Source organism: Falco punctatus (assembly GCF_963210335.1).
Source record: "Falco punctatus genome assembly, chromosome: 10".
Classification (NCBI taxonomy): domain Eukaryota; kingdom Metazoa; phylum Chordata; class Aves; order Falconiformes; family Falconidae; genus Falco; species Falco punctatus.
In genome coordinates, this window is record NC_137590.1 from 6,314,509 (window position 1) to 6,331,405 (window position 16,897).

The window sequence follows — 16,897 nt, forward strand, 5'->3', positions numbered from 1 at the left end:
AAAAAAAATATGTTGAGGGGAGATGAGCATAAGTCAAATTATTCAGTCTTTAATTTGCTGGATTTTGACAAACATTTATTAATCCAGGTCTCAGCAACAAACTTTATTTCAGTATTTTCAACCAGAAGGAACGTTATAGCTCTACACCACACAGCCTGTATGATACACACTTCTTGTTTACTCTATTTCCACACCACTTTGTGTATCAAACATACTCAGACACAACCTGTATAGATGGCTCCACCACCTCCACTTCTAAGACAGCACGGCCCAAAAAAACTGTTAGCCTGCTTCACTTCCCCCTAAATTATTCCATCTGTAAAGCACAAATAACAAAATATATTTTTTCTTCTAAGAGCTTCACTTATCTGCAAAAAAATAGAACTGCTTAAGAGTGAGCTAGTTAGATTACAAAAAAGGTCCAAGCACATACCCGCACATTCTGGGCCTCCCAACAAACTTGTGAGGAGGAAGCACTCATAATTTGATCCAACTAAAAAAGGAGCCAGATAGTGTTCAATGAAAGGAGACTCATCCTATCCAAAATAGCAAATGCCTTCTCATTCTCCTCTCTAGAGCAGGATGAGGAAGATAAGAGCTATAGCTATGAAACATTTTTCTAAGTACTGGGACATACTAAGACTGAACCTTCTGAATACTGCAAAACTTCAGAAAAAAAAAACCTAAAAGGCTCCCCCCTGCCCCCAAAACATAGTGAAAACAGCATACAGAGCTTGAATATCCACAGCACAAACCGAAAAACAAAGGGAGTTCATTTGATCTACAGTGCTTTTGTTAAGGTATTCAGACTTTAGTGCATTCTTTTTAGAACTAGCTTGGAAACTACATTCCATTTTTCATTTTATTAGAAAACTAAACTGTATGAGGCAAAGAAACATTTGATCAAACACACAACAGTGAAAACATGGCACTGACAAGGCATTTAATCCAACCATTATCACAAACTCTGATGCAGGATGCTCTATTGCTTTCAGTCAAGTATACATCATTTCTGCCATGTGAGACATTTTCTTGGGAATATATAAGTAGTATTCCATGTATCCCGAAAGATCTTCAATGGTCACGTCATCCACAAAGGCTCGAGCTTGCTCGGAACAGGACCTAGGAGAACTTGACGAGGCTGTCCCACAAGGGGACCTATTTTGAAGAGACTGGGCATGGACACCCAGCACTGCCTTTTCGCATTCCGACAGGACGCTCCGTAAGCCAGAGAAAGAGTACACTTCCATGGTTCGCCACTGCTTGCACTGGCATTTCTTGTCCGTACAAGGGCACTGCTTGCCATTGCTAAGCATGGATAAGGACTGGAAATCTGAGGTTTGGCTAGAATGCAAGCTAGTTTCAAAGGATGAGGAGAGAGTAGAGCAATTCCCTCCCAGCTTCTCCAAAGGCTCTTCGGTGGTCAAAGCTTCCAAAGGTTCAGTTCTGTCATCACTGGCCTCAAAGTGAGAATCGTGCCTGTCCTTCGTACCGTATTCTGCTGTAACAAAAATGTCTGAACTGATACTACCCTTGGACGTGTCGGCCTGGGTTTTGTGTTTCAGCTGGTTACTGGCTTTCGTATTGCAGTATGTAAACTTGGGAGGATGCAGGACAGGGGACTTGGAGCGTCTGCGACGTGGTACTCTTGCCGATCCTCTAGAAGGCTTTCTCACACACCTGCAGGGTTGTAACGGGTGAGCAGGTAGGTAACTCCAAAATCCACACCATAGCTCAATAAGCTCTAAAATGTGGCTAAAAACCTTGTAGAAATTGGGGGTTTTTTCTGCTTAGAAAAATCAGGTGACTGTCACTTACAGTCTCTGACAGGTAAACTGGAGGAGTCTGAAGAAACCAGGCCCCCCCCCAAAGTAAAGACACATACAAACCACCCTTATTTAAAGGTACTTCCACCCAAATCTCCTGTGTTAAGCAAATGATACTTTGTCATCCTAAATTGAACTGTAGTGCAGAACCTGGACACCCGTTGGAGCTGCTGACAGAACTGCACTAAATATCCCGGTATATCAACACAGAAATAAAATAACCCAAGAAAGAGGTGAGAGGGGGTTGCAAAGGTGTAAGACTTGAAAAAAATGGATTTCTGAGGAAATCAGTGGAAAAGGAAGTTTTGGGTACCCTCTCTATGAGACATTTTTTTTTTAAAAGACTTCGATGAAATCCCCTTTAAAAACATCATTATCAAACAGTTATGGTAAAGTTTTTTAATAGAAAGACAAGAAAAGATATGTTGAAGCAACTAATTAACAGCAACCTGCATTGGAAAGTGGCAGTGTTAAATGCACGTGTTAAATGTCTCAAACCAGAAACACGTTCATGGTGCTGTGAATGGTATGCTTTACCCATGCCACGCTTCCTTTGAGCAGACCGTCTGTTGCTTGCCTCCATCCATGGCTGCTCTTGTTGGTGTTCTAAGAATCATCCCATCGCCCACAGACAGAGCTGCAATACATCTGAGCAAAAAAGGGAAATGCCACATTACGGTAATGCCTGAGCATACTGCTTCATTTGTACATTGAACATCCAGCCTATCTACTTTAGATGCTTAGCTAAGACATTTTAAGTTCACAGCCTTGACTTCCTCTACAGTCAGTGGTTAGAAACAGGATTATTACAGAGATTTATCTAACCACTCTTACTATATTGACCTCAGTCAAGTGTCTAAAGATAGGTGAGATGAAATGAAAGGAGGCCAAAATGCCCAGAGGCTGATGTCATACCCTGTTTGTACCAAAATGACACATTAAAGAATGTAAATTCAGGTTCCAAATGTTCTTGTCAGACAATAGTTGTTAAAGATAGGCTCTTACTCATCTGAACTGCAAAGTCAGGAACGTATAGCAGCAGCCTGAGGAGGAGTCAGTGGAGAAGTGGATGCACAATGCACAATGACGGATTACTAATTTATTTCTCATTAAATTTCCCAGATAAACAGGGAATGAAAAAAAACATCTGGCCCTGGAGGTCCAGACAACAAACAGAAACGCCTTAGCACGCAGATCTGTATTTATGATGGCTCTATGTGTGATTTGGAACACGGGATAGGAAATTGCAAGAAACAAGGCTGAAATTCTAGCAGAAGAGCCCAAGTACACTGCCCAAAATTGATCTTAATGCATTAGTCACAAGACTTGAGCTGTTCAAAACATGTGCCAGCAAAACAGGATCTTTGTATGCCTAAGAAGATATCATCAGGAATCAACCAGAATTCCACACATCAAAAGCACAATGCTTAATAGGCACAGTTCCTTGTTAGAGAACAGCTATATTTTTCCACATTTAACAGAAGACCTCCTGAAGTAGAGGGAACGAGTATCAAAGCAAAATATAATTTAACATGCAGAGGAAGTCATGATAGCAGTATTGATGGCTATGGAGGTGAATTCATAATGTAACATTAATTATCAATACAAAGTTGCCTCTTGACAATTCCTTGTGAATTCCTAAAAGATTAAAAGTGAACTACCTCACAAAGCGTTAAGACTGCATAATTTTCTTAACTCCTGCTTTTAAGGAAGATGCTTATACTACATATTATCAGTATACCCATGTGTTATGGAATAAGTTTTTAGTATAAAAATGTCTGTGGACATTTTACTCTACAAAATCGCCTAAAATCAGAAACGATCAGTGCTCTTATTTAGCCTGATGACTTCCAGCAAGGCTGGGCTCTCCAGCACGCTATGGATTGTTGGTGCTGTCTATCAGATGCTCTCCAAGCAAATTTTTGTGCACCACAGTAAAGGCCGATAATGTGGCTGAAGACACCAGCATTTACATGAATGGACAAACAAGTTCTGTATCACACACGGTGACTACAGCTCAGTTAAGAGTGGGTTCACTGCTTTGGGCGAGTCATTTCATGTTTTTGTACAGTCACCATCTAATTTCAGTTGGATACTGTGTCAAAATTAGTCAGTAATAAAGTACTGCTTTGCCCGTTAGTTATAACAACTGCATTTCATGTTAAGTGATGTAGTTTTCTCCCCTTGGAGAGAAAGGAACCTTTCACCAACTGACATTTGTTTTGAGATGCAAAATAATAGAAAGCAAATATAAGTATGTATCGAAAAACCTGAGAAGTGCCATGGTCCTTTTCGTTGTTCACTCACCCTGCTGCATCCACTCTCAGCTTCTTGAAAGCTGTTTGCAGACTCTCCTCCTCTTCATCTTTAGCTTCCAAGTCCATTGATGGCTCTCAGCGTGTAACCGACTGTGCCATACAGAATAAACTGAAATACAAAAATTCGACACTGAGCTCTAAACACGCACGGTCTCTACAAAACCGAGATGACATGTGCGACGGATGCCCGTTCTTCTGCGGGCAATCACGCTGCCGTCTGACCAGACTCGTCCAGTATTTTTTACCGTGAACTCTAAACTCTGGGTTTCTCAGAACAGGCGCAGCCGATGTTAAAAATAACCCAGTGTCTTTTTCTTACTGGGTAAGCAGGTATGCGTGCTGGCAGCAGGCACGAGTGCAGCCCTGCGACGCGCCGGACGCCGCCACAAGAGCCGGAGCCAGGGAGAGCTGGCGCTGGCGCTGCCGCCGCGGCGGGACAGCCCCTGCCGACGGCCGGCCCGCGGGCAGACCGGGGCAGAGCCCCGCCGCCCCGCACCCCCCGGCCGCTCCCCAGCCCCGGCAGCGCAGCGCTGGGTCCTCCCGGGCCGCGGCCTGACCCGCCCGCGCCCCGTCACCGCGCCGCCCGCGCCCCCGGGGCCTCCCCTTACCGCCCAGCCCCCTCTCCCCCGCGCCCCCCGCTCCCTGGGGCCGCGGCCGTCCCGGCACGGCGGACGCCACTCACCGCCGCCCCCAGCCCCGCGCCCGCCGGGCCCCGAGCACAACAGGAAGTGAGGTCACCGCCCCCGGGGGCGCGCATGCGCGGGCGCGCTGCCCGCCGCGCCCCGGCTCCCCCGCTCTGCCGCCGGCCCGCCCCCGCCCGGCCGCCATCGCTTCCGGCGGAAGGGGCGGGGCAGCCCCGCGCAGCCCGGCGGGAGGCGGCGGAGACGGCGGGGCCGGGCCGGGCCCTCGGGCGAGCGCGGTAAGTGCGGGCGGCGGGGCGCTGCTGCCGGCGGGTTCCTGCTCCCCCGCGGCGGGCAGAGCCGGCCGGGCCCCCGCGGCGGGGCCCCCTGTCCCTCGCGGGTTGCCAGAGGCGCAGCCGGTCCCTTGGCGGGGCTGGAGGGCGCGGGGCGAGCCCCGGCGGGGCGCGGGGGCCGTGCTGAGTCACCGCGGTGGAGTCGGGCCTCGCCTCAGCTCCGGGGGTAACGAGCAGGTGCCGTCGGGGCTGGGGGCGGCAGCGGCCGGAGGGCGGCCAGGGAACGGCCGCGACCGGCTGTACCGGGGGGGCTGCTGGGGGCCTCGGCCGCGGGTGCCTTCGAGCTTTCGGTCCCTCTACGTGCCCGTCTTGAATCCAGCTGGACGCGCTTGTGCGTTGTGCCCTGGTGGGGGGCGGGCGGTGGGTCAGCAGGCCTGTGTTGCTGGGAAATGGCTGAAAATTAACGGGGAGAGGATGGGTGTGTGTTTAGGAGATAAAGAACACAACTGTCAATGTGGGGCTTTGACACAGCATTAAGCTCTGATTGATTTTCACAGTAATTTGCTTTTTCTTGATATCTATGTTAGTTGGCTGGTGCGTCTGAAATGCTTAAGTTTATGCGTAGTTACCACTGAGTGGGGTTTTATCTGAGTAAATTCTGTATCTCTGAGGATTTACCGAGTCAGTGAGGAAGGGCAGAGTGATAAAATATGTGGTCTAATTCTGGTAGTATGTTTTGAATAACACGCCGTGATTTAAAAACTTTTTACTCTCATCTTCTTGCTGCAGTTATATAATACAGGGTGGTGGTATTAAAAAAAAAAAAAAAACAACAATAAATTTTGCAGGCTGACCTTTTTCTTTTAAGGAATCTTCTTTTTAAGCCGGGGAAAAAGCTTACTGAAGCAAGGACCAGATATTTCACTGGAACAGTAGTATTTAGCTAAAAAGGTATATAGAATAATAACTTGCTGAGACGAGCCTCGTGTTGTCAATCTCTGTGTTAGTTTTCTTTTCTCCTGTTTACTTGCTCTCTGACGCACTGGACAATGTGCACCTTGAAGTTGTTATGATACATTATCCCTCTGCGTGTGTCATAACAGCTGTCTGCAACGCAGGGCGTCCAGGTGAAATCATAGCAGAGCCAGCAGCTGGAACAACAGTGGGGAGAGCTGCCACCTCCGACTGGAATGAGGTTGTGAGGGAACAGAAATTACTACTCTGTATCTGAATAAGCAACCGAGCAGCAGAGGTTCAGATTACTCCTCTCGCTTCACTGAGACCTTTTCCATGCTACAAAAAAGCCGGTGCTTAGTTGGTAAAAGTTGTACTAACTTAGGCGTTATTAGTATATTATTAGGCAGGGTTAGTGCTCTGTCTAAGTGTGTTCTCCTTACAGGAGCTGTTATCGTGTGCTGGGTTTGGGTAGTTGCCTTTGTAATGGATTCTTAGGGTTTGGGGAAGATAAAGAATTACAGAACTGTTGAGGTTGGCAGGGACGCCTGCAGGGCCACCCCAAGCCGGTGTCCCAGGGCCATGTCCAGGTAGCTTTCAAGTATCTCCAAGGAGAGAGGCCCCACAGCCTCCCTGGGCAGCGGCTCAATCGCCCTCGTGGCAGAGGAGCGTTTCCTTATGCTCAGACAGCACCTCCTGCATTTCAGTGTGTGCCCACAGCCTCTGGTCCTGTCACTGCGCACCACTGAGAAGAGCCTGGCTCTGTCGTCTTTGTACCCACCCTTCAGGTATTTACATACATTGGTGAGATCCCTTCTGAGCCTTTTCTTCTGTTGACTGAATGGTCCTAGCTCTCCGAGCCTCGTAGGAGAGATGTTCCAGTCCCTTCATCGTCTTCGTGGCCCTTCACAGGATTCTCTCTAGCATGTCGGTGTCTCTCTGTAGTGGGGAGGCCAGCGCTGGACACAGCACTTCAGCTGTGGTCTCACCAGTGCTGAATAGAAGGAAGGATCAGCTCCCTCAACTTGCAGCCCAGGACACGGTTAGTCCCTTTGCACATTGCTGGCTCCTCTCCATCCCGGTGTCCACCTGGACCCCTAGAGCCTTTTCTACAAGACTGTGCTGCACGTGGGCTTGTTCCTCCCCAGGGGCAGGGCTTTGTGCCTCCCCTTGTTGAAGTTCATGAGGTTTGTGTCGGACCCTTTCTCCAGCCTGTTGAGGTGCCTCAGGTGTACCAGCCACTCACCCCAGTTTGGTGTCAACGGCAAACCTGCTGAAGGTACGCTGTCCCGCATGATCCACGTCACTAATTAAGATGTTAAACAGGACTGGACACAGTATTGACCCCTGGCATACAGTGCTGGTTGCTGCCCTCCAACTAGACTTTGTGCCACTGATCACCATCCTCTGGGCTCAGCTGTTCAGCTGCTTTTTAGTCCACCTCGCTGACTGATGGCCCAGCCTAGAGGGTCTTGGGGGAGACAGTGTCAAAAGCCTTTCTGAAATCCAGGTAGAAAATAGCTGCTGCTCTCCCCTTGCCTACCAAACCAGTCTCATTGTAGAATGTTGTCAAGTGTGACAACCTTGTAATTTAAAAAAAGTCTGAGAAGATGATCTCCTCATACCCCATACAGTGTGGCCAAAGACTCTCCTGGTGATGGCACCCACACCAAGCAGCCCTGCTTTTCCAGAAGTAGTCAAGTCCAAAGCATTAAATGAAGCAGGCTAATCAGCCAAGTAAACTTCAACAAATGCTGGGCTTGAGGTAGTCTGGTGTAGAACTGGGACTGGCTGCTGGCAGTGGTTTCTGCCCAGCAAAAGCAAAGGCAGTGCTAAGAAACATTTATTGATTATTTCTTTAGCAGAAGCGTGGCTGGTGTAGGACGTGCACGTGACTGAAGGAATGTAAGGCACTGAAGAGCATCAAATTTAGAAAGATTTGAGATTCCTTTGAAGCTGGATTAAGTGATGGCCAGGGTAGATTTAAAAAAAACACACCACATATCAGCCAGTTTTTATCAATTCTTTTTTTAATTAAAACAAGGCTTATTTTTGCTCTTTGTACTTGTATTTGCATTTGTACTTGTTCAAGACCTGATATGAGAACATTTTAATGTCTATTTGCAATCAAAACAGCATGTTCTGATAAGATTGTGTAATTATTGCTGGGATCTAGACATAAGATCAAAAAAATTGTTTAGCTTAACATTTTATACTGTTCTAAGAAAAATCTGTTGGTTTCGTTTTTTTTAATTATATATGCAACATCAAATCCCAAAGTTGGAAACAGCAGTTGTGGGAAGTTCACTGTTTCTAATGGTGGTGTTTCTTGTCACCTTTCACCTCTTCCGAAATTACTCTGGTAACACTGCAGGACAGTCATCTGTCTAGACTGCAACGGATGTGCAGGATGCTCTTGACACTAAATTTTACTTTAAGTTGTTCATTCACTTATGTGGTTGTACAAGAGACTGTTCCATTCTTGGGTATCGTAAAGCTTGTTCTGAATTTCTGAATCAACTTTCAAAAATGTTCTACTAGAATTACCTCAGCTTTGTGTGTTCAGTGTGCTATTTTGAGTTTATTTTCATGTATTATGATGCTGCTGGGCAACTAATGTTTTTAGCAAGGCATTGGGCCTTATTTTCTTATGTCTTTTTTTCTGATTGTAGCTGTACATGGTAACTGTCACTTTCTGGCCATTCCAATAATGAAAACAGAAGCTAAGGATGGAGAAGAGGAAAGCCTGCAGACAGCATTCAAAAAGCTAAGAGTTGACACAGCTGGGTGAGTAACACCACAGGGAGGTACAGAGTTAGCATATTACAAATGGACTTGAAGGGAACACCCTTGCTGTTAAATTTGAGGGAATGAGGTAATTGTAAAAGGTTAGACACTGAAAGCCTTCATTTTAGTTAAACTGAAATAAATTTGCTAGCTGTAGGGGGCACTTCTCAAGGAATTGTAATTTGTTTGATCGCTGTTAGCTCCCAACAGGCTTGAAACAAACCTAACAACAGTCAGCAGTTGACAACATGCTTGGCATAAATTTTGGTATGAATCTGGCTGCCAGGGATTGTCCATAGCGCTAGAACTCTACTAGTAGTTAGCGTATTGTCATGGCTCTGAAGCCCTGTCGTGAGAATAAACTCCCATCTTTTCCCAGGAGAGAAATGTTGTTTCCATGTCAGTAAAGGAGGGCATTAGATTCAGTGCATGATTCCCACACAGACTGTTTTCCTTGCTGTCACTTACAAATTTCCTATTTATAACCAAAATCAGTAAATGGGAAAGAATGTTTTTTGTGTTGTCTGGTTTTGTGGGAGATCTGACACATGGCACTTAGCCTGCCTGTCCCAGGTAGCAGAACACAAGCAGCATGTCTTCTGTTGGCGATGACAATTTCTATCTAAAATGGAGAAGGGGGGGGAAAGGCTTTTATGTAATGTTTTCTGCTGACAAAGATGCCCCATTATGTGTTATTTGTATAGTACTGTGTTTCAGTAAGCTATTGTCAGTGATGCAATTATGCCAGTAACTGAAATGAAGATGTAAGTAAGGCGGGATGTAAATACCAAGGTGGTAACTAGAATTGCCATAGAGTTTAGATCGTGAGTAGATGGACTTCTAAAGTTATCTTTCCCTTAAGTAACTAAACTCATTAGAAATGAATCACCACACAAATGCCTCTTCTTCAGTATCTCTAGTCCCACCCCCTAGTCAGGCATACTTAGTTACTTTGGAGTTTTTACTGTTGGCCTTCAATTTTCTGCATTGTATTCATTTTCCTTTAAATGGAAAATAGATGTTTGATAGTTTGGACTCTATTAGATATCAGTTAAGTCCCCACACACTGATCTAGGATAAGGTTATTTTCACTTTTCAGGGAATCCGCCCTGCTTACAAACTAATTTAATAAGGGATTTGGAAAATAATTTCCTTGTAAATTCCAGTGTAATATGTGAAGTCACAACTTGGAAAAATTGTTCTTGGGATTAGTACAGCTCCTTGAAGATGGGAGTTTGGGATGAAATTATAGCATCAGAAAAATTAGTAAATCTTTGAAGGTCCCTGGCTTGAATAGAAGTTGAAGATGTGATACAACTCCGTTGCTCAAGTGATTGAACTTGCAATAGTATCAAGAGTTGTAGCTTATGTTGTCCTAGACAGAGGCTTAAGTGTTCTTCAGTTAAACAAAGTCTATTTATGTACAAAGAACATTTATTTTTAGGAAAGAATGACTTACTTGTCTCTGGAAAAAGAGACGTGTTTCTTCAGTGATGGTGTTTTTCCCCTCCCCTCTCCCGGGAAACTGAAATTTAGTCGTTGTGTGTGCTTCGTCATTGACATGTGGAGCTTGGATTTGCAGTCTAGTTGCTGAATGGCATCACGTTTGGTGAAAGAGTCTGTTATACAAACTTTTGAGATAGGAATATGTAAACACTGTCTTTCTGATTTGGGTCTTTGTGGGCACGTCTTTTAAGGCATATTGTAAAAAAAAAAATTTGAAGCAATCTTTTCTGGGAAAGAAGATTCACAAGTTTTTTCATATTTGTAGTGCTAACCAGTCCAGGCTGTTAATTTTTCATTCTGTCTGTCACAGGTCTACTGCTTCTCTCTCTGTGGGTGAAGGGACAAGTCCAAGAGCACTAGTTAGAGCAGTGGCAGATGAAAGCAAACCGAAGAATGCGTGTACTTCTAAGGAAACCTGGCATGGGTAAGAGAAGCTTAGGATTATCAGGCTACTTCAGATGACACTGCACTGAAAGGGAATTTTAAAGGGACAAGGTTTCTAGTACCTACACCCTTGAACAAGGAACCCAAGTTTTCTTTATTAAAGAACTACTTTAAATATTCTGCACCACCTTTTTCTGTTCATATGTGACTACTATTCTTATTTACAGTTATGTGAAGGGAAAGGAAATACTGTTCAACTATAGGTTGCTAAACATTATAGATATTTCTTAATATAAATCTGAACTGCAGTTTCTGAGACAGTCAGTCATGAATGCATCTCTTTCAGTCATTGTTTGACATTGCAGAAGCTGTCGCTATGCCTTGGGAACTAGATTAAAAGAAAGAATTGGTGGCTGTAGTATCTGCACAGAACTTCACGCTCATTTCCTACTGAAACAAACCCACCTTTCGCCCTTGCTTCATTACTTTTGTGCTGTTGTCTTGTGCTTTGTCCTTCCCTTAGAGGTTATTTTGTCATGTCTCGCATGCTTTACTCATTTTCTAACCTTAAAAGCACGCACTTTTGGTTTCATTTCTCAGGTGTTCCTTTTGTATTTTGTACAGCTGCTTGACTAGAACAAAGTCAAATTCCAAGATAGCAGAATACCCTGAGCAAACATTCTGAGTTTAAAGCTCTTCCATGCAATATCAGTGCAGAAGAGATTTTGCCCAATAGTATTTATAATGCAGCAATAAGTCTTTTGGTGATTTTTCACTCCCTTTTTGTATCTTTTCCTGGTAGGTCTATGAAAAAGCCTTCAAGAGGAGTTGTGAGAACCCAGCGTCGCAGGCGTTCCAAGTCTCCAATTCTTCATCCTCCAAGGTTTATCCATTGCAGCACAAAATCACATTCCACGTGCAACCAGCTAGTCCACAAGAGCCAGGCTGATGCCCAGGATGAGAGCAGTGGGTTTGGGATGCCAGTCCCAAAGGAAGCTTGTGCACACGAACGATGCAGTATTGCTCCTGATATTGGCCAGAAGGGAGCTGATGCTGAGTCTTTGGGAGCTTCTGTTACACAGTTGGTGTCAGAGAACAGACAGGAGAACTCTCCAGCTGCTGTTTCCCTAGCATCCAAAGCAAGCCTAAAGACCACGGAGCTTTCTGACTTTCAGTCTGTGTCCAAGCTGAACATGAATAAGCCGTGTGCGTGTGCGGATAAAGCCTGTCAGTGTAAACGGTGGCAAGATATGGAAGTGTACAAATTCTCTGGCTTGCAGAACACTCTCCCATTGGCACCTGATAGAAGAACAGTTTCTGAGGATCACTCCCAGGTGTTGCCATCAAGAACTCCCTCAAGTTCTCCACGCTCTTGCTCTGAGCAAGCCAGGGCCTTTGTGGATGATGTGACTATTGAAGATCTTTCAGGATACGTGGAATATTACTTGTATATTCCAAAGAAGATGTCTCACATGGCAGAAATGATGTACACCTGACACCGATGAGCACTAAAAACAGAAGGGTGGGTGATTTAAGTCTGCCTTCAGTCACACTCATGTGAGATGCAACCCAACCTCTGCTCACTGTGCTTGCAATAAAAACACTTCTTTGCATCTTAGCTAATGTTCATTATTTAAGCTGGATAAATGGTTTAGCTTAAGCATTATAATTTGAGCTTGGAGTAGATAATGAAGTAAACACAGTGAACGTGTTTAGAGTGTACCTGCCTATAGTTAAGAGACCTGATACTTGGGGAAATTCTACTTTGTTTTCAAAAATCCTCTTGTTTTGGTTTGTTGGAGAAGAGTGCCTAGATTGCTTGGTGCTTAGAGCTCTTGCTGTGAGAAACCCGGTGTAATTAACCTTCTTTGAAATCACTTTGACCTCAGGTTGTAACACTTATTGCCTACATTTTTGGATGCTTGTGCCTCTGATTTTATTTCATAAAGGAGTGTGACCATCTCCTATGCTCCCTTTGGTACTGTTACCAATCTAGGAGAATTCAGGGGAGACAGTCATCTTTTCATGATGGAAACATTGTTATTTCTTTGTGCCTAAAGAGGCTTTATCTCGGATCAGCTGAACAGGCATCCTCCTTCCCTGTCTTTGGTAATGTTAATGTAGTCAGATGTTACTAGATTGACACAACATTTGCTTGGTAGGCTACTACCTGATGGCAAAAAGAAATGTGAACGATCAAAGCAAGATTGTTTCAAGAGGTTATTCTGGTCTCTGTAGTGTTGCTTAGAGGAAAATGTAAAGCAAGCATAACTTTTTATCCCATGTCTGATAGGCTTTAGAGACTTGTCTGCAGCAGGAGAAATACCCTGCTTTCTTCAGGGAGATTTTCTTCAGTTAACCAAAGGAAAAATGAGATGATGGACTGCGTTCAGTGTGTTTTTTATGAAGGCAGAAACAGCATTTGCTCACTTCAGTTGTCTTAATTCACGCACTCCGGTGTGTTGGGGTGTTGTGTTTTAGCTTTGTTCAGCCTGCTCTGTAACATCAAGTATAAGCCTTCAAGTATTAATACTCATAGACTTGAGTGAACAGCTGTCAGCTGCACAGTTGGGGAATCTTCAGCACTGTGTTTTTTCTCCTCCACTCCAGTCTTTTTACTAAACCATTGTCACTGTAGATGCCTTTTCCAGCTTTGCATTCTTCCTGAAATTTACTACTTCAGAAACAACCAGCTTGCCATCCTTTGTGTGCATCAGCACAATTTGTCTTTTATAAATATGCATGTAGCAAAGGAGTACCCCACCAAATAATAAGATTTCTTGAGGGAGAGGTGAGTTGTGTTAAGATTGTCTTTACTATTTGCAGTACTCGAACTTTTCTGGCTGTAAGATCTGGAGAAGAAATGGAGACAAACGTTTCCCAAAATCCTTTCATGTTACTGTCAGGGGTTTTTTTTTGTCATTTCTATGGCAGTACCTAGTATCTTTGAACAAGTGGCCATGCAAATGTACCTGTTTTGCCAATTCTGAAGTCTCATCTAATCCTTGCAGAGTGTACTTGGATCCCGTGTCTCCCTTCCATTTCCCTGCTCTTAAATAGCCATATTTCTGCCACCTGTGTTCTGAATTCAAGGCAATTGTTTGGTAACTATTTTCTGCAATACTGGATTTCAAAGTGCAAAATGACCTTACTTCTGAAATAAACACTCTTTACTGTTCCCAAACGCTTGCAGGCAGCAACCACAGCACAGTTGTGGGGCTGAGAATGCCTTCCAAGACCATGCTGCTTTTTAGCATTTCTTTCATTAGTCACCACAGACCTGTACCTGCAGGGTTTAGGATTGCAATGTCAAGCGCTTGGGACTGCTATATATAGAAAGTGGATCAAAATCCAGGAGGTAATATTAAAAAAATGGAGTAGAACGCATGAGCTGGTGCAGACTGGGAAGGGAGGCAAGCGGTGCTGGGCCACTAGAGGTCAGGCCCAGGCTGGGTGCCGGCTGGGTGCAGCGGGCTCCTTCCCGCTCAGCTTTCGGAGGAGAATGTGAATTTTTCTGCCAAGATGAAGAAATAAGACCAGCTCTGGGTGGTGCCTTAATGCGCACACGATGTTAGTGCTTTCTGAAGTTTGTGTAAGTTAGCAGTCAACAAAAGCTCTTTAAATGCTAACATCTGCATAAGTTACTAACATTTAAACAAAGTGTGCTATCAGTTCACAACTGTGCTATGTAATTAGGAAAAGTTGCTAAGTAAATAATTATGTGGTCCTGACCTTGGCATCATTTCAGGGCAGTTACAGTATCTTTGGGCTGGTAAGTGCTGGAACACCATGAAATAGAAGACCATGATTAGCTACAACTGTTGCCTTAATGCTTTCCCTTCTGTTACTACAAAGTGTTTTAAGATGCTTTGGTCTCCCCAGAAACCACAAAACAAAACCTTCCAGTTTTGCTTTGAGAAAATTTGAATTTCCAGCCCTTAATCATGCAGCAAGAACCTTGAAAGCGTGCCTGAGTAGTCTAAAAGCTTAGCTTAAAAAAAAAATCCAACTTGAGCCAATTTCACAATTTGACTTATTTTTTAAAGAAAGCTTTAGAGGGCCAGTTCTGCCAAGCAGCACTTTTGAGTTGTGTTGGAGTCCCTTCCCAAAGTGCACATTCCTTCTTGTGGCTAAGTAAAAGTGAAGCCTTTTATAATTAGCTTTATAGTGGGCAGCTGGCCGTCACCTGTGCCTGCAGGTATTTGTAGTTCGTGTGCTGTATATACATCCTTAGCTTTTTGTGCAGTTATATAGCGTATGTTTTTTTCTATACCTCTTCTTTCCTAGAAACACCGATGAGGAGGTTGGGCAAGTTGTAAACCTGTGTTATGCGAGTGTGAAACTCGCTGTTGCCTATGGCAGCTTTGTCCCCGTGCTCAGCCCACGTCTCGGAGCTGGCCTGGAAGGGCAGAGCTCTCCCCACAGCTCTTGCAGCTTCTCAGCATGTGGTGGTCAGTAAGGGGGGGATCAGCTCCATGCTCCTGCTGTGGCAGTGTCTGTAGGAGATGGGGCAGGTGCGGCTGGAAGAAGACAGGGCTTGGATTAGCCTGTTCCCTGGTGTTCCGTGCCTTGTGCTCTCTATCACCTGCGTCTGATGATGTGAATTGTTACAGGCATGGTGGGCTGCCACTACTCTTAATGCATCTGCAACTGTCCCAGGGGTATGGTCTCACCTTTCTTTTCCAAACGTTTCGAGACTAGACTGTGCTGTCAGCTGTTGGACAGGGGCATATTTGGGGGGTGGTTGTGTGGGGGAGAGAGGGGGATGACCGCTAGTGGTTTGGTTTTGGGGTTTTTTTGCACTACCTTAAGAGCAGCCCTGGAAATTCACTGTAGAAGTGGCGTGTACGCTGCAGCCCGGGCGGCGGCAGTGCTTTTACTCCTTGTTGTAAGGCTGCCCACCGGGGCCGGGCCGCCGCGGGCATCCCCGGGAGGGGGCCCGGCCCGGCCCGGCCGCGCTGCGGGGCGGGCGGCGGGGGAGCGACGCGCCCCTTCCCAGGCGCTATTTTAAGCAGACATTCACTTTCCCAGCCTCTTCTCCGCCTGGATCCCTGCCCGGGGCGGGGAGGAGTGGGGATGCGGCTCTTCCCTCCTTCATAAAAGGGCCCCGAGGCGGGGGCCGGGCTCCGGGGGGTTATTTTTGGGAGCAGCTCCCGGGATCCGATGGCCTTGTTAGGGCAGCGCTGACCTTTCCCGGCGGGGAGGAGAGCGGGCCGGGCAGCGGCGGGGCCGGGGGAGCGCGTTCGGCTCGGGACCCCCTTCCTCCTCCTCCTCCTCCTCCTCCTCCTCCTCCTGCTCCTCTTCCCCCGCCGCCGCGGGGCTCGGCTGCCCGGCGCGGCCCCATGCCCGCGGCGGGGGCGCGGCGGCGGGGCAGGTAGCGGGGGGGGCTCGGCTGCCCCTCCCGGGGGGCTCGGGCCCGGCCCGGCCCTCTCCCCTCCCTCCAATTCCTCCTTCCTCCCGTGCCCCGGCCCCTCCGGGCCAGGCGAGGCAGGAGCGGCCGCTCCCGGCGCCCGTCCCGGCTCCTCCGGGGATGCGGCAGCCGCCCCCGGCCCCTGGGATCGCTGCCGGGCACCGGGGGCACCATGAGCGGCGGCAGGTTTGATTTCGATGATGGAGGGGCCTATTGCGGGGGCTGGGAAGGGGGCAAAGCCCACGGGCATGGCATCTGCACCGGCCCCAAGGGCCAGGGCGAGTACTCGGGCTCCTGGAACTACGGCTTCGAAGTGGTGGGCATATACACGTGGCCCAGTGGCAACACCTATGAAGGCTACTGGTCCCAAGGCAAGAGGCATGGCCTCGGAATCGAGACCAAAGGACGCTGGGTTTACAGAGGCGAGTGGACCCATGGCTTTAAGGGACGGTATGGCGCCAGGCAGAGCATGAGCAGCGGAGCCAAGTACGAAGGTACCTGGAATAACGGCCTGCAGGACGGCTATGGCACCGAGACCTACGCTGACGGAGGTAAGGGTGACTCCAGGGTGGCTGGGAGGGCAATGAACAGCCTGGTACCCAGCCTGTGATGGCAGAGGCTGCGTGTCGTCCCCGCTGAAGGGGTGACCTGATCCTGCCCACAATAGTGGGATCCAGACAGGCACAGCGGTCTGCAGTGAGCCATTGGGGTGCTTCAGGCAAGAAGTGGGGCTCAGGGTGCAACCGCCCGCCTCGTAGCTCTGTGTGTGTGTGTGTGTACCTCGCTTCTCCCAGCCAGG

At 46.8% G+C, this 16,897-nt stretch overlaps 3 protein-coding genes across 5 annotated transcripts in view; 2 read left to right on the forward strand and 1 right to left on the reverse strand.

Moving 5' to 3' along the window:
- Nucleotides 1–88: 88 nt before the first annotated feature.
- Nucleotides 89–4,945, reverse strand: LOC308070655 (oxidative stress-responsive serine-rich protein 1-like). Its single transcript, XM_080405003.1, has 4 exons — nucleotides 4,827–4,945; nucleotides 4,134–4,253; nucleotides 2,364–2,474; nucleotides 89–1,680 (listed from the first exon to the last, which is right to left on the reverse strand). The coding sequence occupies exons 2-4, from the start codon at nucleotides 4,208–4,210 to the stop codon at nucleotides 996–998; spliced, it is 873 nt and encodes a 290-aa protein (XP_080261129.1). The 5' UTR covers nucleotides 4,211–4,253; nucleotides 4,827–4,945; the 3' UTR covers nucleotides 89–995.
- An 11-nt stretch (nucleotides 4,946–4,956) lies between these two features.
- Nucleotides 4,957–12,306, forward strand: LOC308070652 (oxidative stress-responsive serine-rich protein 1-like). Of its 3 annotated transcripts, none has more exons than XM_080404995.1 (4): nucleotides 4,957–5,063; nucleotides 8,684–8,798; nucleotides 10,615–10,728; nucleotides 11,491–12,306. In XM_080404995.1, the coding sequence occupies exons 2-4, from the start codon at nucleotides 8,722–8,724 to the stop codon at nucleotides 12,182–12,184; spliced, it is 885 nt and encodes a 294-aa protein (XP_080261121.1). In that variant the 5' UTR covers nucleotides 4,957–5,063; nucleotides 8,684–8,721; the 3' UTR covers nucleotides 12,185–12,306. The 3 variants fall into 3 exon arrangements, with proteins under 3 accessions (XP_080261121.1, XP_080261122.1, XP_080261120.1); XM_080404996.1 differs by lacking the exon at nucleotides 4,957–5,063 and adding an exon at nucleotides 6,263–6,799; XM_080404994.1 differs by lacking the exon at nucleotides 4,957–5,063 and adding an exon at nucleotides 6,815–7,290.
- A 128-nt stretch (nucleotides 12,307–12,434) lies between these two features.
- JPH2 (junctophilin 2) overlaps nucleotides 12,435–16,897 on the forward strand; it is a 37,581-nt gene continuing 33,118 nt past the window's right edge. Inside the window, exon 1 of the mRNA XM_080404962.1 lies at nucleotides 12,435–16,649. Coding sequence (XP_080261088.1) covers nucleotides 16,271–16,649 — 379 coding nt within the window. The 5' untranslated portion in view covers nucleotides 12,435–16,270. The remainder of the gene's footprint in view (nucleotides 16,650–16,897) is intronic.

Excerpts from the sequence above, each read along its gene's own strand:
- LOC308070655 (XM_080405003.1), bottom strand. The coding sequence starts at position 4,210 with ATGGACTTGGAAGCTAAAGATGAAGAGGAGGAGAGTCTGCAAACAGCT. Across the intron at positions 2,475-4,133 it reads CTGAGAGTGGATGCAGCAGG|ATGTATTGCAGCTCTGTCTG; the intron begins GTGAGTGAACAA and ends TTTTTTGCTCAG. Across the intron at positions 1,681-2,363 it reads TCAAAGGAAGCGTGGCATGG|GTGTGTGAGAAAGCCTTCTA; the intron begins GTAAAGCATACC and ends ACAACCCTGCAG.
- LOC308070652 (XM_080404994.1), top strand. The coding sequence starts at position 7,194 with ATGAGGTTTGTGTCGGACCCTTTCTCCAGCCTGTTGAGGTGCCTCAGG. Across the intron at positions 7,291-8,683 it reads CAACGGCAAACCTGCTGAAG|CTGTACATGGTAACTGTCAC; the intron begins GTACGCTGTCCC and ends TTCTGATTGTAG. Across the intron at positions 10,729-11,490 it reads TCTAAGGAAACCTGGCATGG|GTCTATGAAAAAGCCTTCAA; the intron begins GTAAGAGAAGCT and ends TTTTCCTGGTAG.